This window comes from Castanea sativa, chromosome 8, assembly GCF_040712315.1.
Source record: "Castanea sativa cultivar Marrone di Chiusa Pesio chromosome 8, ASM4071231v1".
Lineage (NCBI taxonomy): Eukaryota > Viridiplantae > Streptophyta > Magnoliopsida > Fagales > Fagaceae > Castanea > Castanea sativa.
Window position 1 is genome coordinate 27,887,733 of NC_134020.1, and position 22,931 is coordinate 27,910,663.

At 36.3% G+C, this 22,931-nt stretch overlaps 1 protein-coding gene across 1 annotated transcript; it reads right to left on the reverse strand.

The window, feature by feature from the left end:
• Positions 1-4,269: 4,269 nt before the first annotated feature.
• On the reverse strand, positions 4,270-15,462 carry LOC142606618 (ATP-dependent zinc metalloprotease FTSH 10, mitochondrial-like). The gene is made up of 8 exons (XM_075777935.1): positions 15,020-15,462; positions 14,691-14,925; positions 14,401-14,472; positions 13,137-13,270; positions 6,591-7,070; positions 5,664-6,431; positions 5,193-5,420; positions 4,270-4,929 (listed from the first exon to the last, which is right to left on the reverse strand). The coding sequence occupies exons 1-8, from the start codon at positions 15,068-15,070 to the stop codon at positions 4,450-4,452; spliced, it is 2,448 nt and encodes an 815-aa protein (XP_075634050.1). The 5' UTR covers positions 15,071-15,462; the 3' UTR covers positions 4,270-4,449.
• Positions 15,463-22,931: the final 7,469 nt, after the last annotated feature.

Below are 22,931 nucleotides of genomic sequence, written 5' to 3' on the forward strand. Positions count from 1 at the left end.
GAGCTCATCATCCTTTTGATGAAGAAGCTTGTGCTGCCCTTCTACTTGAGTCCTCATCGTTCTCAGATTGGCCTCGGCGCCGTCTCTTTCTCTTTTTAAGTTGGCCAACTGAGAGGAGAGTCTCTCGTTTTCAGCTAGGGCCTGGCCCAAAGACTTCTCAGTCTCCAGACGAATTTCCTGCTCCATTCTGGCCCTCTTCTGAGAATCCTCCACGAACTTCTCAGCAGCGAAGACCTCTTGAACGACCTGTGACAAAGTATCAGAGGGTTAGGAGTAGTAAAATATTTACAAATATGCGCACGGAGAGAAACATACCAGGGCTAAGTCCCTTTTCAGAGAAAGGAACAGCTGAGGCTGGCTCATCTTCTCCAAGGCATCCATATCCTTGGGCAACAAAAGAGAACGCTCCAATGCCTCAGCCAGATGGTGGGTGTGGCCTTACTGGAGTGCCCTGATGCTGGACTGGCAAGAGATTGGTGCTCCGTCCAATCTCAAGTCAGGAGACCAGGTAGCCGGTGCTCGGCGCACCTCGGCCATGTCCCTAATTTCCCCACTCTCAACGGAACGGGCACGTCCTTTTCCCTTGTCCAATTTCTGTGGCGGGGCTTGTTGTGGCTGTTGTCTGGGCTTTTTCTGTTTTTCGCCACCAGCCTCCTCGGCATCCCCCTTTCTTTTCTTCTTCGGCTCCTCAACTGGAGGTTTAAAATCGGCCGGAGGAGGGGGAGGTGGCAAAGCCGGGGGAACTTGGAACCTTCCCGCTCTCTTTTGGGCAACTCTCTCGCCCCTTTTGGTTAGAAGGCCGCTGAGTACGTCCATCTCTTCCTCTTCGGAATTGTCTTCGGGACGGGCAACTATTAAGCCTGCAACTCCGGAGGCCTCGGCAGGCTCTTCTTCCTCGTCAGATAGCACGACAAACTGGTTCCCTCGGGGTCTTTCGACATCCTCGGGTTGAAACCGGTCTATCTCGTCATCCAATGTGTGCGAAGAGGATACTTGCTCCTCCGAAACAGCAGTTGCTTGAGAGTGCATCGAAAGAGGGATCGTCGCGATAGGTCGCGTGTAAAGAATGGTGTTGGGATCGTCGGGGATGTCGTGGTCGACAAGAAAGTGCGGTCTTGCTACGTGTATCCTCTTACGCCTTCTATCCCCCGCGATAATGGCGTTCTCTATCTCCTGGAAGTCCGAGGATATTGGGTCGTAGCCTAGTATCAAGTGGGCCACTCTGAGTTGCAAGTCTTCACTCACGAATACTTCTGAGCGCAGGACGCGATTCAGATCAGCAACATTGCAGTGGCTCAAACAAGGGCGCACGAGTTGTTTATCTATAAGAAAGAATACCAACAAAGCCAAGCACAATTAGATCTGCAATGCATATGAGAAATCGAATTGGATGATGTGTAAAAGGAAATGAACAAATAGAAATTTTTGAGATTGAAGTACGGGGTAGAGAAATGAACTCCTAAAGAGTCACACCTGGGTCTCCCCATACGACCGGGCAGTGAGGGCCATCATGCCAGTTGCCTGAGGCGATGAGGTAGTCGTCCTTCATGCCTTTATTAGACTTGGGCAGACAGGAAATCAGTCTAACTACACTGGACCGTGATTTGATGTAATAACCTACTTTCGTAAGTTTGTGGCACTCATACATGAACACGACGTCATGCCATGTGAGGTTCAAGCCCATCTGCTCATTTAGAGCGTCGACACTTCCTAAGACCCTAAATACATTGGGTGCGCACTGGTCTGGGCACAACCTATGGTTGCGAAGGTATTCCCTAGTTACGCTTCTCATAGAGAGGGTCATCCTACCTTCTATGAAGGCAATCATGGGGATAATAACCTCTCCCGTTTTCCTAGAATTGCCTACGGCTTCTGCCGGGCAATATTTCAAACCCACGTCGCTGGGAATGTGGTATTTGGCCCTAAAGCCTTCCATCCCAGCGGCGGTATCAACTAAACACTTAAATCTACCCATGTAAAAGAAAGGAAAAAGCAAGTTTGAAAAAGGAATATGGTTAAGAAGGAATTCGAGGGCAGAATCCGAGGAGAAAAAGGTAGAGAAAGTAAGGACTTACGAGTTTGCGGTTATTCGAGTTTCCACGGGTTTCTGGAGAGAAAGGATGTTGATTGACGTTTTGATGTGATTAAATTCTGAAGAAATGAATGAGGGCGTAGTTTTCCAAACGTCATAACGTGCGAGAGGCGGCCTCGAAGTTGGATTTCTCCCACCCAAATTTTCAGGAGATGATGGGGACCGTTGGATATTCATCTCACCGTCGAACGTGGGGAACAGGGTGTAACTCGCAGTCATAAATGCGCGCGTTCTGGAAATCGAAGCGCCAAACGGCATTTTTAGGAATGGAACGACCCCCACATGCATGGTGATGTACGAAACGTGTGGAGGTAGCACTGGTGGAATCAAAACCCTATTTTTCTCCTCGGATGAGGAAAAATAAAGTTTTGAGAGGCTATTGTGGGGACTAAAAAGACCTAAGTAAGTAGTTGGGCATTGGGCTTTGTTGATGGGCGCTAGTTTGTTTAGACTAAAAAGCCTCCTAGAACCGTAACTCGACCATGAGTCGAGAGTCCGAGGATTCGTCCAAGGACGAATATCTCCTCGGACAGACCCACGATGACCCTGGGATTCGCCAGAAAGATCAAGGCAGGGTTACGTAAAAACCGTTGGATAAAAGGGGGACTTAGGCGCCCTCCAAACGCAACGGTGTGAGGGAAATATCTTATGAAAAAGCTGACACCTCCACATTAAAGACCCTACACCTACCTCCCTGGCCGCATTAATGGGGGAGTGACCCCTGAACAGTAGGATAAAAACTTTCCAGCTATTATAAAAAGACTGGAAGAAGGTGGTGAAGGAAATAGGATGATTTTTTGAGGGAGAAGCAGAAAATAAACTAAGAACTGTAACTTTGGCATAAAAAGAGAAGTAATATATAAACTGTCATCGGCTTACATCCGAGGAGGTTCCCTTGTCATATTTGTTTATCATTTGCAAAGATTGTGGCATTATAGCCTGCTTGTCACGTTTCTAATACTAGATTGCAAGTCCATACTCTACAAATTTCATTGTTTAAGGTTCATTGGGCTTAAGCCCACGTATGTTTTTGGGTCCAGGTATAATTGAGCGCTTACACTTGTAATGAAAATAAATAAATAAATAAATAAGTGTTATAAAAACACCATATCACATCATTTATTATTTTTCTTTGAGTCTAATCTGAATGCACCATGTTAAAATGAGTTTTCCTTTTGATGAAACTGCATTATTTTTTCTTATTTAATTTGCTTCAATGTCTGCCTTGTTTTAAAAGTAACAGAAACTTCCGAAAGTCTTTAGCGTTCTACTAGCTCTCTATATCTCCAAATCAGTACAACAACTTACGAAACAGAAACTTCAAACTCCTGCTCAGGAATCTGGCAATGCATAGACGGCAAAGCGCAGAGCAGATACAACAAACCTAAATAAATAGAGAGGCAATCTCAACAGAACAAATAAACAAGAAAGAAATATAACAAATTTAAGATAGATTTTTAGCCATAACATTGAGAGATAAGCCTCAGTTCACTTGCAGAGTGCTCTGTTTTGGTATGAGTATGTAATTATTGTCCAGCATATAATATACCATATGATGACTACTGAGAATTAGTAGAATCTTTTGAGTGCCTAACATAAATGACTAGATAGTTTTCTATATATGTCGTATAATATTTAGATAGGTCATGGTTTTATCAATATTTTTATAGTTTTATCAATATTTAAATAAACATTGATTATCAGTATTTTTTTTCATTCATTCAAGATATTAGTGACAAAGTCAGAAACAATCTAATATAATCGAGGCCTTCACAAGGCAAAATCAAGCTGCCATGCAATTCTACCCATAAAATCAAAATGGATTATCTAATGTAGTATGCAAAGCTTTAACAAATCAAAATTCACATAAACTTATATCTATTTTGTGAGAAAACTATAATTAGCCAAAGATTTCTCTTTTTATTTTCTTATTCTTTTACTCTACTTTTTTTCTTTTTTCTTTTTTTGACCAAAACCGGCTTTAAAGTTCTTAGATACAACACAAAATACCAAGCTGTTCAACATGGTTGACTGTTAAGTGACAAACAAAACTATTCATGAAAATCATAATTGTTAAGTGACAAACAAAACTATTCATGAAAATCATAATTGTTAAGTGGTCCAAGAATGTTTCTAATTGTAATAATGCAAAGCTTCAAATTTCAAACGACCAGAAGGGAACATAAAAAAAGAGACAATTTTGGTATAGCATTAGCAGCTGACAAATTACAAGAAATATCTATTCCGAAGTCACCTTTTGAAGCAAAGATGACACTATAATCAATTATACATATTTTGTCCCCATTAAGAAAATGAAAAACAATTCATTTACAATTACAAACGAACGTCCCTAGTAATCAAGTGGGAACCACTTGAGGCTCTAGGGGTGAAGACCCATCCTCCTCCTCAGATGCACTAGCAGGGGTCTCTACAGTCTTCTCATCTTCCTCTTGAAAACCTAGCTTAAATCTATCATAGTTTGTAATCTCACTTGATTTGAAAGGTCGTTCACCCAAAACTCGAAGCAAGTCCTCTGGGTGAAGAACTTCCTTTTCAAGCAACAGCTCAGCGATTTCAGCCACTTGTTCTTTGTGCTCCTCTATGAGTTGGATTGTGCGTTCATATGCCTTGCCCACCCATTCTCGCACTTCATTGTCAATAATTGCCGCAGTCTTGCTGCTGTAGGGCTTGACCATCTCATATGCATCATCCCTTGGAGGAAAAGAGAGGAGGCCCACCTTGTCACTAAAACCATACACTGCTACTTGAGCGTAGGTCATCTTTGTCACCTTTTCCAAGTCATTTTGGGCCCCTGTTGAGATCTTCCCCAACAGCACCTGCATTCAAAAGAATAAATCCACTTCACTACCATCATAGTTGAATTGTGAAAAAAAAAAATAGGGAGGGAATATTTGACCCCTGGATCTAAACACTAGGCCCCATATCATCACTGGTTTCTATTTCATCTTTTCCAAATTTCTTTTTGGTTAGGGAAGGTGGGCCAGTATGTGCAACATGGGAAATGAGGTGAACTATGGACATCATTGCATTATTGGTTGAAAATTACACAACCACAAGAGTAAGGAAACTACATCGTTACCTGTTCAGCAGCCCGACCACCAAGGGTCATGCATGTCATATCAAAAAGCTGCTCCTTAGTCATGAGAAGGTTTTCATTAGGAACATATTGGGCAAATCCAAGAGCTGCTGTACCACGAGGAACAATTGTGACTTTCAACAAGGGTTCTGCGTGTTCTAAGAACCAGCCAGAAACAGCATGACCTGATTCATGGTAGGCAACAGTGCGTCGCTCCAGCTTGCTTATTACCTGCTTGACAAACAGGGATGTCAGAAATACTGATGCTGATCAATAGGAAGAAAAGGTCAGACTGAAACTCAAAAAAATATCAGGTTTTCCGATGGATCAAGAATCCTTTCCAGTGCTCTGGAAGTTTTAAAACATGTGGAACTACCCAAAGGAAGCTGCTCCCAGAAAGAACATGCACACAAAAGTTAAAATTTGAGAAGTTACTACATCGTGTAACATGACAAGTGGCTGGAAATGAGTTACCTTGTTCTTCTTCTCCAGACCACCAATGATCCTATCTATAGCTGCCTCAAAATGTTTCATTGTGACCTGTGTTCCCTCACCCCTAGCAGCAATTAGAGCAGCTTCGTTGCAGACATTTGCAATGTCTGCTCCAGCAAATCCAGGAGTCAGAGCTGCAAGCCTTTGAGAGAAATATGATGGCTCATGATCAAGTTTAATCCTTTTCAAGTAGATCTTAAATATCTGGTCACGACCTTTAATGTCAGGTTTATCAATGGAAATTTGACGATCAAAACGGCCAGGCCTCAACAGAGCTTTGTCTAAAATATCAGGTCTATTAGTGCCAGCAAGCACAACAACACCAGAAGTGGTTCCAAAGCCATCCATTTCTACCAGCAGCTGATTTAGAGTACTTTCACGCTCATCATTGGAACCTGAGAAGCCCCCACGCCCCCTTGCTCGACCAATTGCATCAATCTCATCAATGAAAACTATACTGGGAGCACACTGCCTTGCTTCTTGAAATAAGTTTCTCACCCTGGACGGTCCAACACCAACAAACATCTCCATGAAATCTGAACCAGAAATGGAGAGAAAAGGCACACCAGATTCCCCTGCAGTCGCTTTTGCTAGAAGAGTCTTTCCTGTACCTGGGGGACCTACCAAGAGAGCACCTTTTGGAATTTTTGCTCCTAAATCCTCATATTTCTTTGGGTTCTTTAGGAAGTGCACAAATTCCATGATCTCTTGCTTCGCCTCATCACAGCCAGCAACATCTTTAAAATAGACCTGGACCAACACAGCCAAAAAAAAAAAGACAGACTCTTGAGTACCTTTCTTGCAACATGGTGAATAAAAACAGTGTTATAGTTACAGCTAAGGGTGGGTTAATAATATGAAAAATTGGATGCAACAAACAAAATCCACTTATGGAAAGAGAAAGCTAACCTTATTCTTGGCATTTTTATCTACTTTTGTAACATGGGCTTTTCCTATGTTGAAAATTCCACGGGCACCCTTTCCACCACCACCACCAACACCAAGCCCACCTTGCATTCTCCGCCCCATATACAGTAGGGATCCCAAAATCAAGAGAGTTGGTGCAAATCTCATTAATTCTTGGTACCAAACCATTTCGGACACATATGTTACAGGAACAAAATCATGAGAATCTATCCCTAATGCTTCCTGGGCTTCCTCTAGCTTCTCCTCAAAAGATTCAACACTTCCAATGTTAAAATAGTATTTGTACTGGCCCCCATTTCCTTTTGCAGGGGAGCCACTAACAGGTCCCTGCACAACATCATCACTTGTTTGATTTTGCGGTGAGCTTCTCACATAAACCTTCGCAACTGATTTATTAGTAATAACTATATGGTCCACCAAACCAGGTTCCAGAAGCTTGTTTTTGAACTCCTGAAAACTAATCTGCAAAAATACGGAATTGAAGAATGTGCATAAGAAAACTTACAAAAACAAAACTTTTTCCAATTGAAATCAAATAGTTGGGAAAAATGTAGCAGTTTAAAAATAAATAACATTCACCAATTACAACCATTATGTGATCATCCAAACACGACATTACAGGTTGAAATGCCTCAAAACAGGCAATCACCCAGAGAGACGTCAAGCTAGATGGCAAAAACTGTAACCCATACGCTTCAAGACATGTCCACAAAAATATGTTATTCAAGAAAATATAACCACTAACAATGGAAGTCGCCCAATCAAAAGCAAGAACATTGTAAAAAGTGTGCTTAAAGCTCAAATTTCAAAGCTTTCAGGTTTCAACACTGCTTGGTCAAGCGAAGCTCATTTAATGAAACACGCCTTATGCATGCTTTTTTGGCATTTTTTTTTGAAAGGAGCACAAAGTACACCTAGGGGCCTTTTTTTTTTTTGCTAAACAATATATGAATCATTAAAATTAATTGCTCAATGTTGAAGGAACTGACATGGAACATTAATTTATTATAAAAACACTATTTTGAAAGTGTCGCATTACACCAAAAAAAATGTCTACATACTAGAGGACAAGAACAAGCTATTTGCTATGAAAAAAAAAAAACTATTCTTAAGGTGTTGCGTATTCTTGTGATTTTTGGTTTTTACATTTTGCCTTTTGAATATATTTTGAACCATATACTTCATTGATCATAAATATCACAATCATATATTTTTATAAGCACAAGGGATTTTATAAAAAGTTTTAATTTTCTGACTAGATTATTATCATATTTTCCATTGATAATTGTTTTGAATTTTACTATATAAAATTTCTAAGGAGTTGAAATAAGTAACTTATGTAAAATTTGAACTTACAGATTGAGTGCAATTGCACTATTTATTTAGTTAATGGGCTCAATGGACTACAACATGAGGGAATATCATAATCACATCAAGTATGGTTATACCCTAGTAGGATGGTGTTGTATGTCTAGAGGTAGTGCGGAAATGATGGATCATCTAATATTACATTGCACTGCTGCATTCGATTTTTGGAGTTTTACATTTAGATCTTTTGGGATTCAGTGGGTGTTACCCGAAGGTGATTGACCATTTCTTTGGATGAAGGAATTGGATCAGTAAACATTCTTCAAACATTTGAAACTTAGTTCCGTTATGTTTGACGTAGACAATTTGGCAGGAATGAACTCACCATACGTTTGAGGATGCAAAAAGTACATGGACTCAACTGTTAGCTATGTTCTATGATACACGGACACGGACACGACACGGCGTGGAGACAGCAATTAAATAATTAATTAAATTTTATATTTAAGCATATTTTTTAATATTTTTAGACATAATATATGTTTATGTCTAGAATTTAAATTATGTAACTACAAAAAAGTAAACTAACACCTAAAGTAGTACAATAATACACAATGTTTAAATAAAACTACAGCAGTAACAACATTATATTATAGGCAAAATTTGGTAAATAGTACAATTTCAGGAAAAAATTCGGTGAATGGCATGCGCCTGAAAGTATTTAGTTAGTTAGACTGATTTTGGAACTCGAGTTTGCTAAACTCGAGTTCCACCTCAAAATCGATTTTTCTATACTCGAGGTCCGACCAACATAAATCTGACGTGGATATAAAATAAAATAAACCCACGTGGAACTCAAGTTTATGAAACTCAAGTTCCATGCAATAAAAAAAAAAAATAACCCAGATGGAAACTGAGATTGAGAAACTCGATGTCTAGGGCTTACCACTTTCAGATTTTAATTCTTCCCAGCAGTCATCGCGTCCCTCTCTCTCTCTGGTCTCTCTCATTCACGCGACCCTCTCTCTCTCTTCGGTCTCTCTCAAACGTCCCTCACTGCCGTTCCTTCATGGCGTCATAGAGATCAATGAAGCTTTTAATTTTGTAGAGATCAATGAAAATTTGCTTTGAAGTAAATAAAAATAAATAAAAAGGCGTGGGAGAGAGCTGGGAAAGCAGTCTGTGTATTAGGCGTGGGAGAGAGCTGGGATTTGTTATATTTTGAGAGTTATGGAAAGCTGAGACAGTTGTGGTGGTTGGAGAAAATTAATTGAACTCGAGTTTAGTAAACTCGAGTTCCAATTTTCAAAACGTTTTACCTGCCAGGAACTCGAGTTTGCTAGACTCGATTTCTAAAAGGGTAAAAAAATTATTCAACTGGAACTCGAGTTTAGTTTACTAAACTCGAGTTCCACGTGGTTTTTTTTTTTTTTAAATTCCACGTCAGATTTATGTTGGTCGGACCTCGAGAACAGCAAAATCAATTTTGAGGTGAAACTTGAGTTTAGCAAACTCGATTTCCAAAATCAGTCCAACTAACTAAATACTTCCAAGCACATGCCATTCATCAAATTTTTTCCTAAAATTGTACTATTTACCAAATTTTGCCTTATATTATATGGCAGTAACAACTAACAACATTATATATGACACATAATGGCAGTAACAACATTATATTATATCCCTTTAACCAAAAAAAAAACATTATATTATATCCCACTCTCACACAATGACAGTGGGAGTGGGATTAAAACAACAAAAACAAAACGCGTTATAACCCATTCACCCAAACCTAATGGCCAAATATCTTATATCTAGAAAAACAAAAACAAAAAACAAAAACAAAAAACAAAAAACAAAAAAACAAAGAGAAGCTTAAAGAGGTCAGACCTGACCTGTTGTCCACGTCGAGAGAGAGAGAGATCGGAAGGGACAGGGCACAGCTCGACGTCTATGGAGCTCGCCGATCGGCCCGATCTAGGTCCGGCGAGGGACAGAGGGCAGCGGCAGCGGGCAGAGGTCAGAGGGAGGGTGGGTGGGTTGAGAAGTGAGAACTTGAGTATCTGAGATGTGGGTTTCGGTCTAATGACTTCTCAGACTTGTTTTAGGGTATATCACAAGATCAATGGTATTAGTAAGTCCATTTGTCAAAATCTGTGATTTTTTTTTTTTTTCACTGCTGGCGTGTCGGCCGTGTCAGCGCCGTGTCGGAGAAGCAAAAAAAAAAAAAAAGACAGTGCTCGGACACCAGAGTCCGCCGAATCATACCGGTTCCGAAGTCCAATAAGTGTCGGACACCGACATGACACCAAAAATGGCATGTCGGTGCAACCTAGGCTATGTTTAGCTGTTTATTTGATTGGCCTCATGCATAGGGCATCACTAATAGCATCTCCACTCTAGAATTCACAAAGTTGCTGTGTCTCTATATATAATTTTGTTCTTTTGCAATTCTTTATACTTCTCTGTGTACCTTGTACATGGAGTAGTCTCTTTACAACAAAATATATATTTATTTATAAAAAAGTAATATTATTTTGGATTATGAACTTTTTGATTATATGCTATGAAGCTTTTTTTAGAGGTTATTATATATTATATTTGAAAAATGTGCACTTTACGTCAATCAGGTGTGCACTTGTGCTTTGCACCTAGGCTTTTAGAGGTCTGTGCACTTAAGTGTGCTTTATGCTTTTACCAACGTTAAACAAGAAAGCACTTAATATGGCCAATGGTAAGAAGGAATCTAGGTCAAGAGAACAGTTTCTCTATAACAAGCTCTAGTCAGAGTCACTTGGGTTAAAATCAATGTTATCAATTCTATTCCATTCCAGCCAGAAAATACCGTACTGGTAAACAAACCGAAATAATAACCCCTCCTATTCCACCTCAGAAAAAATTTCGGGTCATTCTGGTTCATTTCGGGTGTTTCAGGTCATTTTGGTAAATACCGGCCGAAATTCAAGATTCGGCCGGCATGGAGTTTGGACTGTAAAACTAAAACCCCAACCAAAAAAATATATATATAAGAAGAAAGAAATGAGATAAACAAACATACCTTACAACAAAAATAAAAGCAAAACAAAAAAACCACGGTGAGAAACTTGAGTGACAAGTGGAGAAGTCAGATGAGATGAGGCACTAGTAGTTTACGGTCATTAGGTTGAACTGTTGAAGAAGACGCACAAGGGAAACACAAAGAGGAAGACCACATAAAATGACAAAGATGAGAGGAAATTTAAAATTGAGAAGAGTGGAAATCAAGGAGTGTGACTAGACGTGTGTGAATGAGAAAATACAAGAGCAAAAGAAATATTAAAAATGAAAAGAGAGTGAAACAGCTGGTGAGGAAAAAAGGAGTAATAAAAAAGAATAAAATATTGAAAATACTAAGTGGTTGGGCGGTGTGCAAGCCAATTTTCTAAGTTTCATACTTTCATTTTGCTTCTTTTTTTTTTGCATTAAAAGAATTAATTAGAATACTTTAATAAAATAAAATAGTTTTAAGGCCCCGTCCGTTTGCAGTGAAAATAGGGGGATGGAAAACAAAGGGAGGAAAATAGGGTAAAAAATAGCATTTTCCACTGTTCGTTTGGAGAGAAAAAATAGGAAGGATGGAAAACCCGGAAGGAAAATTTTCCTCCCGGGCCCACATATATTTTCCTCCCAAATTGGGAGGAAAACGTTGGGGAGAAAAGTGGTCCTCTCCCCAACGTTTTTTTTTTTCCCAACATTTAGGACCTAAAAGTTCTTTTTTTTTTTTTTTCAAAGTTTAGGACCTGAACGTTCTTTTTTTTTTTTGTCAACGTTCAAGACCTGAACGTTCTCTTTTTTTTTTCAACGATCGTTCTCTCTTTTTTTTTTAACGTGACTTAATCTAATTTTTACATTATAATAATATAAATTTATATATATGATGTGATAAATTTTATATTATGTAATAAGTACAAATAAATCTATTTCTTACATATTATATAACAAGGGTATAATAGTCAATTTATATAAATTACATTTTCCATCTTTCCATTTTTTTCTCCAACCGAACAAAAGAGTTTTCCACCCCTCCAACCGAACACACAAGAGGGAAAACTAAAATATTTTCCATCCTCCCACTTTTCCACTCCTCCAACTGAACGGACCGTAAGTGAATAATCATATTAGTTCTAAGATAACAAGTTTTATAAATGTATTAAAAATATAATTTTTTTTTTAAGTAATAGGAAATGAAATTATATATATATATATATATATATATATATATATATATATATATATATATATATATATATTTGTGGTAATTCCGAAATGGTACACTGAAATGAGCCGGTACCGAACAGGTACTAAAACATTCCATTCCAATAGACAAACTGAAACAAGCACTGAAACAGTATTCATAACATTGGTTAAAATTTGTTTTATTAAAAAAACCTTAATTTGTCTGATTTTTTTTATATAATAATAATTGATGGTGGGGTCTGGATGTCTCCATGGAAAACACTAGGTGGTGCAAATTGAGCTACAAGGCTCCTGACAAATAATTTGTCAAAATATAATGGATAAGCAAACAAATTTACAATGTGTTCTTCATTGCAAATATATAGATTCACCAAATCAGAAAATCCAAGGCTACATTTCAATTGATTATATTTCCAGGGGAAAATTCCAGGAAATTAATTTATTTTTTTGATAAGTACAAATTCCAGAAAATTATAAATTTCTACTTTGCAATTTGCAGGGACTAATCATCTGAGCTGACTGAAAACTAACCATTATTTATTTAAGCTTTATGATAAACTTGGGCTTAATGAGGAACAATATCTCAAGGAATCAATGTAGACTGAGCCTTATTCTCGTAAATAATTTATATGACCAGTTCTCAGCCAAAAGGCAAAACAATTTTTTTTTTTTTTTTGTTGAGATAATGGACCAAATTAAAGAGAGAGACAAACACAGAGAGAGATTGCGTACCAAGTAAAGGTAAAGAGATTAATATAAAAAAAGAAGAGGAGCTCCTGCCAGATATAGGTTATGATGCAAAGTTTCATTTCTATAATTGTTAGTTTCGTTCCTCTATGTGACAAAATAAAGAAAACAGGCTATCGTTGGGCCTTATGCATTGTTTATGATGATTAAAAATGTAATACAAAATTATATAAAGAAAATTAATACTGAAAGAACAAGAAGCTTATGGCATTCTACTGAAGTTACTAAAGGATTTACCTGTTGCTGTTCACGAGGACCAAATGAAAAGGAAGAAAGAACTAGCCCAATCACTAGTAAAGGAGTGATAAAATTCTGAAATTGCTTCATGAAAGTTTCTTGAAAACTCCCATGATCATCGGTGTTTGACTCATCTGAAGTTAGAAGAATAATCAAGTTATTAGAATTGTGAAAGATCTATATCTCATACCCAGCATGGAATGCAACAGAAACCAGAAACATGAACAACGGAGACCTAGAGAGAATAAAGTTTAATATTTTCAAGAAGAGTATAGGCCAGTAGGAAAGTTCGTGCTGGAAATACCATGTTGATTGTTTCGCAACAAAGTTTTTAATGAATTTATGGCAGAGGGAGGGAGTGTAAATTTGGGAATGGAAGATATGTATCACTAAGCTACCCTATCTCCTACATGTTTGCAGTAAGATAGCTTCATTGCTCCACTTCAAGTTTTATGGTATTTACTTGCGCTATGCATAAAACTTAAAAAAGTGATGAGCTTTTTCCACGGATTCCTCATGTTTTTTTCTCTCTTTTTTTTTTTTGTGTGGGAGAGAGAGAGAAAGAGAGAGAGAGAGAGAGAGAGAGAGAGAGAGGGGGGGGGAGGGGGGAGGTGGAAGAAGGGGTAACAAAAAACACAAGCCCAGTGCACCCCAACCAAACCTTGTTTCCCATAGCAGCTTAAAGTACAGAACAAGCTAACCATTTCCTAGATTCAAAAACAGGAACTGCCCTACAAGTGGTACTACCTGCCATCTAAACTAGAGGAGTATATTTTCCAAAGGTTAGATGAGAGATTATCAAAACTACCTAGAGAATCGCAGCATCCACCATAAAATGTAAAAGCTCCCCAAAAGCATACCAATGAAACTACCAATGACATCTAAAGCTCCACAATATTGCTGCAAACCACAATTGACATATTACCTTCAGCATTCACTTTCTCCCTTTGTTTTTGATAAATAGCATTCACATTCTCCCTTACGCACCACGACGCTAAACAAGACACACACACACATACGAGAATGATTACAGCCTTACTAATTTTCTTACCAGTCAGCACTCCAAAACACAGAGAGACACTAAAAAAAAGCATCTTAACAATTAAAAAATTTACATCCTACTTGGTTTCCCATTTCTAAAACCATCATTTCTTTCCAAACAATCAGCAATGACAATCTCAAAATTCCCACAACCAATGATGACATTCAAAATGTGCATATATAACAACCATTATTACAACTGAAAAGAGTAAAAAGTGTTCACCTTTGGACTCTGATTTCCGCCCGTTTCCTTTTGGAATTTCCTTCTTTTCCTTGGGATAAAAGTTCTCATAATCTGCAAAATGAAAGACCCAACACAAAACTCAATCTTCTTCACACCCACGACCCAATCCACCCCAATCCAATCACCATTTTTTCCATTTCCAAAATAACTTCTAGAAACAACTATTGCTCATTAAATTTAGGCTCTTTTTTACTAATAATAAAAACCCATTAAAGCCAAAGAGAAACCCAGCAAAAAAATATATATAAATATATTTAAAAAGTAGTTACTCTTTTTCTTTGGGGCTTCACTGGAGAAAAACCGACGTAATCTAGGGTTAGCAAGAACATGGTTCAAATCAGACAAATAAGCCTTGGAAACGAAGCGTTTGTGAGCTCCGAGTGTAGCTAAGTACCGCCTCAAAAACCCTAACCCCAAATCCACCGGGTCATTGACACGTGGCACTCCCAAAAGCGCTTCGTTCACGATCGCCGATCTCCCTCCATTACCACCACACAACAAATTCTAGCTCCACCAAAAAATTTAATAATCAAAATAAACAAACCAAACAAAAAGCAAGAGATAGAGATAGAGAGAGAGAGAGAGAGAAAAGGCATACTCTGGAGCGAGAGGATCGTGACAAGGAACGACCAAGTCTAGAGAAGCTCATAGTTTTGGAAGAAGCGAACTCAAAATTGGAACAGATCTAAGCAACAACAACAACAAACAAACAATCTTAGTATTATAACGTTGTAAAACAACTAACTATAGTAGGGAGGGTTTTAATTGTGGGAGAGATAGAAGGAAGTCATAATAGTAATAAAAGGAGAATGGGTTTTTAAGGAAGAGTTGTGTGTTGTGTTAGAGATTGGTTTGGAGCTGATATATGTGGTGGTGTGCCTGCGTTTGTGTTTGGAGGCGAGACACTGGGGTCGCGTTTTTACTTTTGAGTCTGGGGCATAAGCGTAACGTTGTACACTTGTACTTCTGTTTTGTGTGTTGGGGTCAGCAGCCACGATTTTTTTCTTTTATGGGGTAGGTTGATAACTTGGCAAACAAGACACAATACACGCCCACAGATTGATTCATTCAACCTTTCGGCCTTGGCTTCCAGGTGGATATTTACATTTTATGTTTATAACCCAAAGAACTAATTAACAGAATTCAATGCTTTGAAAATGAGGATTTTTGCAATTTAATCTACCCTTTTTTTTTTTTACTTGGAAGGCACATGCTTCATTCATTTTAAAATTATTATTATATTAAGATGCATATATATTAAAATGAAGTGGATTAGCATCAATTTTGTCATCATCACATACGTGGCCTCCAAATGGGTCTCGTGACAACTGTTTTTCCATTTTGAGAAAAATGATTTTTTTTTTCCCAATTGAATTGTTACAACTATTGAGAATGAAGGGTTTGAACTCCTAATCTAAAATAGTTTGGTTTTTTGGAATGCAACACTTTGAACTAGGTTTTTTTTTTTTATAAATAGAGACAGAATATTTTAAACATAAGAGTAGCAGCCCAACAATCGTATGACAAATAGCCTAAGAATCTAACTTTAGCTAAAAACCTTTCTCTAGGTTGGACTGGAACTAAAAGTTTATGATAAGCAAAACTTAAGCTGATTAAGTATGGTATATAGACTAATGAATTTTATAATCCTACAAAACTCAAGAAAATTTGACAACCTAGTCCCACCATTTTAGCCTTATGGCATGTAAGAGCATTCACATTGGTGGAGCTATTTTTTTAACTATTTAGTACCACAAAAAGTTATTTTATCTATTTTACTTATTCATTTTACAAAACATCCAGTATCAATGAATCTATTTTAACTTTCAACACAATAAAATAATATAAATATCATAATAAAATAATATATCTACTATAATAAAATAATGATATCCACTACAATAAACAACAATCACAACTACCGCAACTACTACCGCCGCCGCCGCCATCGTCACCGCCGTTGTCACATGATAACAAATAATCATCTAGTGTAACAAGTATTTAACCTCAAATTATACTTATACAGTTTTTTTTTTTACTAAAACAATTTCTCAATTATCATGATAGCAAATAATCATCTAGTGTAACAATAATATTTTGTTTTAACCCCAAATTATATATATACAATTTGTCTTTTTACTAAACAAATTTCTCAATCGTCACAATAGCAAATAATTTTCTAGTGCAACAACATTATTTTTTTTAACCCTAAATTATATATATATACAATTTTTTTTTTTTTACTAAAACAATTGTCTCAATTGTCTGAAAGCAATCTTGGAACAATGTGAACTGTGAAAATGGAGAAACCTTATAAGAAAACATATAAAATGGAACACATATTATAGCTAGAACAATGTAATTCATAGATTACTCACATACATAACTCAAACCAAATTACAATAAAACTCACACACTCGCACAAGTTCCTATGACTCATGCGTTCATAACTCTGAATGTATGCCATAAATCTATCACTTTGTTCACATAACACTTGTATAGGAGGATAATCCACTCCCTCAATTTGTTCATAATCCAAGTCTACCACTTCATTATCATCTCGCTCATCTTCAACAATCATGTTTTGGAGAATTATGCATGTTTTCATGATCTTTTAGAGTGTTTCAAGATGGAAAAATTATGCAGGTCCACGAACAATTGTGAAACGTGCTTGAAGTACTCCAAATGCACGTTCAACATCCTTCCTAAATGCCTCTTGGGCTGCTACCAATAATTTTCGCTTTTGTCCTTGTGGAGCTGAGATTGTTCTCACAAATGCTGCCCACTTTGGATATATGACATTAGCAAGATAATATCTCATTATATAGTCATGACCATTGATTGAGTAATGCACTGCAAGAGCACATCCTTCGGCAAAATCATAAAATATATGAGACCGCTCTAACACATTAATGTCATTATTTGACCCAGATAACCCAAAAAAAACATACCATATCCAAAGATCATATGATTCTACTGCCTCCAAAATAATAGTATGCTCATGAATATGACTACAATATTGACATTTTTATGCAACTAGACAAGTTTTTCACTTTTAATGCATGCAATCAATTGAACCTAACATACCTGGAAAATCTCGGCGTTCGCCATGAGCTAAAAATCTCGGCATTCCCTATATAGCTATTTAGCTACACTGTTGCAAATGCTCTAAGCAATCCATGCTTTTAGTGGCATAAGCAATCATTAGGCCGACAAGTACACACGCACAAGTCACAACACAAGCAAGATGAACAATAAATGTAAAGATTTATACTACCAAAATACATAAAATACCTACCATAAGCTACTACCAAAATACATGAAGGTCTATTATAAGATATTACCAAAATACATGAAGGTCTATCATAAGCTACATAAAAATAAAAATGAAAATGTTATACCAAAGCATCATCTAAATGTGCCAACCTTTTCCTAATATTACATAATACATGAAGGCCTAAGCTACATCCAAAATGCAATCAAACCCATTAATTATGTGAACTTCGTCTTGCCATGATTCTCTCTTGGAGTTGTTCATAAAAAAGTTTTTGTGCTCTGATCAAGGCACTTATATCTTTCCTCATGATTCTCTCATCCTATAACATATGTTGCATCTTAAGTTTTTCCCTCTCAATCATAACTTTTTCCTTTTCAATCCTAAGTTTTTCCCTCTTTAATAAAAAAAATTTCCTCTCCCAATCGAGTTCTCTCCTTGTCCCTCAACTCTCTCAAGCGCAACCTCTCCGCTTTGATACAAAGACTCTTTTTCTTGTTCTTATGCTTTTTCAATAAATTTCATTTTCTTGGTCAAATATTCTCTTACACCTTTTATAGTTGCTTTGTTCTAATGATTGGCCTTTTCGGCCTTACCAATTAGCCTCTCAAAATTGGAAGTGTCACCAAGTCCGGACCCACAATCCCCATAGCCAATAGATGTTGAAGCCGGAGTTGGAGGCATGGATGCTCTTGATCTTTCATTAGGATTGACCCACTTTAGTTGGTCTTTCAACATGAGCCAACAATGTTCAAGATGAAAGGGTTTCTTGAAGGTCTCTTTATACAAAGTCTTCGCATTGGTAATCTAAAAAAACTAAAAGAAATATAACATGATTAGTATCTTCAAACTATTGGTGAATGGGTATGTTAATACTATTACAATATAATTTATACCTTATCTTATTCGGCTATACCACTTTGATGACATGTGTTAACTTTAGCCATGTACCCACAAAAATTATTTGTCTCCTTGTTAATCGTTGCCCAATGACTTATAGGGGAGATAGCAGTACGTGTGGTACCGGATGTATTGTACTGCGTGAAGTATTCCCAAACTTTTTGACGAAATGTATTATGTGTTTGTTTATTATTGTGTATGGCATCAACACTAATATTGAGCCATGCCAACACTAGGACTTAATCTTCCTCCACACTAAAGTTAGTGCCCCGTTTTCCTTTCATAGAAGAGGCACTCTCAACTTGAGGTGGAGAATCAAAAACTGACATAGGATTATTTTGAGATGTTCCCAAAAGTGGTGAGTCAATATCAATATCCCAATTTATGTTACCCGTGTAATATGGTAGGTCTTGTTGTAACTCCATAAATTAGAAACAACAATATATACATCCAAGCAAACTAAAAGTAAAGACCAATACTTTAATAAATTAAAAAAAAATGTAAACTTCATGTACACATAAAATTCCTAAATTAACATTTACATTAATACATTAGAAACAAAAAACATAAACTTTCTTGCAACTGGAAAATTCCCAAAACAATGTCCAGCATGACATTTATTGTAATAAATTAGAATCAACAAACAGAAAATTGACAAGAAGCAAAAACAAAAAATTTAACATTCCAATTCCCTGCAAATTTATACTACAATAAATTAGAAACCAAAAAAATGTAGCCTTCCCTGCACACAGAAAATCTCCCAACTAACATTTACACCAATACATTAGAAACAAAAACATAAACTTCCCTGCAATCAGAAAATTCCCAAAACAATTTCCAACATGACATTTAGTATCCGTTTGAATACAAATTATTGCGTTTACATTTCCCTCGGACGCGTTTCAGCCTTCTTCTTTTTTCTTTTTCTTCTCCTCTGCACGCGTTTCTGGAGGACAAAAGTTACTGTTCACCACTGTGCGATTACTGTTCACGCACTGTTTCACACTGTTCATGCACTTTTTAGCAACTTTTTTTTATCTTAAAAATGGGTCCCACGATACTATTCACACATTTAAAAAATTATTTTGCTACAGTGTTTTCAATTTTCAACAATAAGTTCTATCCAAATGAACCCTTATTGTAATAAATTAGAATCAATAAACATAAATCGGGAGCAAAGACAGAAAATTTATCATTCCTATTCGTTGCAAATTTATCATTAAAATCAACAAATATAAATTCCCTGCAAATAGAAAATTCCTAACTGACATGAAAAATTTATCATTCTAATTACCCAAATTAAAAACCCCAAGAATTACATGATGAAAAAGACAGAGACAGCTCACATGTAAATCAGCGAGCAAGTTTTGAAGAAATTGGTACCCAAACAAAGAAGAGAGGCTGAGATGGGTTGAACAGAAGAGAGGGCCAAATGGGTCGGCGTGGGTCAGCTTCGAACTTAGGACTTGGGGCTTAGGTTGACGATGAGGGCGAGATGGGCTAGCGTGGGTTGGCGATGTGGGGCAGGGAAGTGGGCCAGTGAGGAGTGGAAGAAGAAAGAAAAAAAGAATGAAAGTTGAGCTTCGGTGGAGGTGGTGAAAGGATGATGAATCTCGGCAGAGGTGAGAGTTAAGAGAGAGTTGAGAGTTTGATTTGAGAAAGTAGGACTGAATTGGGTAGAGGAATAAAGAAATAGAAAAAAACTAAAGAAATAATATTTTAATAGAAGGTGGGAATAAAAAATTATTTGTGAGTTTAGCTTTGAACTACAATGCACAACCATATATAGATGTGCATTGTAGCTGTGTAGGTAAAAATTTTACCTATATCACCACCAATGTTGCACCCTTTTTGTACATGCTGGTGCTGCTAAAAATAGCTTTTTAGAACCACCAATGTGGATGTTCTAAGGCATTAATAATGTGATAAATGAGGCTCACCTATTGACTCTAACAACCTAAGATCACTATATCTTAAGTTTCCGCCTTTAGCACAAACACCATATAAAGGCCAATTTCAATTATTTTTCTTCTAAAAAATAAAAATTAAGAGAGTTTGATAACATACTAAACCTTTTTTTGGATGAGTTTTGTAGCAGCCCTTACTGGGTCCTACAATGACAACAATAGTGTTGTTGACAACATTGTAACTAGAAGCGGTTGACCATCAACGAAGCACACTACTTGAGATCTTGAAGGGGAAAAGGGAGTTGTTTATATGGGTTTCTTTCTTACTACATCAAAACTATGACAATCTCCTTTTATGCATTGGTAGGACAAGGTAGAGGAGTTCAAAATAATATCAAATATACAAAGTTAACAAATTTAAGGTGGCGTGGTATGTTTGATTTGGGTATGATGTTTTTTTAGATTTATGTTCAAGATTTATGGGTTATGTCCAATGGTGGTTGTGGGTTTGATTTGGTTTTAGTTTTTGGTTGCAAATCTGAATGTGTTTGAGAAATTTCTATTATCATCGACAATCAATTCCCACATTCACCAAAGAGCAAAGACCACTATGATTGGCTTTGCTGCCCTCGACTTTGTATTACTTTCTACATTGTCATCTTTCTCGCGTAGACTCCACCAATTACCTCCAAGCAAAACCAAACCAACAAGTTTTTTAGCAACCTCTCTTGACACTGTTTTTGTTGTCCTTTGAAGTTGAGAAGCGGATTTTGAATTTTGGTAGTTTGGTGCTGAGGGATTTTATGAGAAATGGAAACTATTTTTCTTTTAGGAATTGGGGAGGAAAGGTGGTTGTGGTGAGTGAGGGAAGGTTGGAGTGGGAGTATGTTCTCCATGGTCTAGGTGTTGAACATACAAGTTTCTGGGTGTATGTTCTGGGTGTTCAACATTTGAATGAGTTTGATTTAGTTTTAGTTTTAGTTTTTGGTTGCAAAATCTTAATGATAGATGGGTTTGAATATTTAGTTAAAAATATGAATATTTGGTTGAATGTGTTTGATTTAGTTTTAGTTTTTGGATGAATTCTTCCTTCATCTAAATTTTTTTTTTTTCAAAAACATTTCTTGATCTTGTTTTTGTATGTGTTTTATTGTTTTGGGAGAAGAGAGACAAAAAAGGACAACAAAAATACCTATTTATCCTTGTTGTTAACAGGCGTGGGTTACGGAAGATAAACAGAGCTTATATCAAGTGGATAAAGTGTCATCTTTTAAATCACAAGTAGACAAAGTAATTTTGGGCCAAACTACAAATGAGTTTACTATAATTACCCCTTTTGATAATGTGGGGATTAAATGGACATAAATTAATCCTTATAAACTAAATTATAATTGAAGTAAAAATCAAGGGAATAAATTGAACTTTAACTTTATTCTTGTATGAGAAGCTAGACATGGCAGAACGGGTTAGAATTTTCTGACTCGACCCGAATCTGATTTTTTTTTTTACCTGAAGCAAAAATGGGTTGACCCATGTCCTAACTTGTGTTTTTTGCGGGTCAACCTGACCCGACCCGAACCTGAACCATTTTTTAAAACTTTTTTATTTTGTAAAAAAATTAATAAAATTAAGACAATATTGGTTTAATTGTTTGTTGTAAGCTTTAAGGAAACAATTGAGACATTTACATAACTTCATCTAAATTAATTGAAAGATGAATGTTTAAGTATTTTGTAATAAGTAAAAATTTTTAAATATCAAATAGCAAATATATATGCCAAGATAATCTAGTTACAGTAGAGTTAAAAATATAAATTTAAAATTGTAGACATGTGTAAGAAACATTCACAATTGTGAAAATATTAAAGCCAAAGTATCAAATTAATATAAATTATGAATGTTTAGACCTATTTTTTTTTAACAATTTATGTCCAAAATAAACGACTTTTCAAAGTAAATTATGATATTTCATAGAGTGTGTGTTGCTTAACAATGATATAATATTTATAAAAGATACCATATATAAATAAGTAAACAATCAAACTTTAATGTATATCTCAAATTAAAATAGAGTGTCAACCACAATTGATAATAGATTATAAAATTAATTTTCAAGATTGTAAATTTCTTATATGTTTTTATTCTTTGTCAAATAAATTATCCAATAAGTCATTTGTAATTCTATTATGGGATAATGATATTGTGTAGAGATAAAAATTTATGTATTTGTTTTACTTATCTTTGTGTTATTTTGTTTTAGATAGTAATGTTATAATTTGTATAATTTTAAAATTATTGAATAAGTATTAATAAGTTTAATTGAGTTCATTCTTGATATAAGTGGTGAATTCAAAGTAATGCATTTTACATCAAGTAATTTGTTACATGACTTTCCAAATGGCAAATAAATGTTATTTTCTTTATTAAAA

Excerpts from the sequence above, each read along its gene's own strand:
- LOC142606618 (XM_075777935.1), bottom strand. The coding sequence starts at position 15,070 with ATGAGCTTCTCTAGACTTGGTCGTTCCTTGTCACGATCCTCTCGCTCC. Across the intron at positions 14,926-15,019 it reads CACGATCCTCTCGCTCCAGA|AATTTGTTGTGTGGTGGTAA; the intron begins GTATGCCTTTTC and ends TGGTGGAGCTAG. Across the intron at positions 13,271-14,400 it reads GCGGAAATCAGAGTCCAAAG|ATGAGTCAAACACCGATGAT; the intron begins GTGAACACTTTT and ends TTCTAACTTCAG.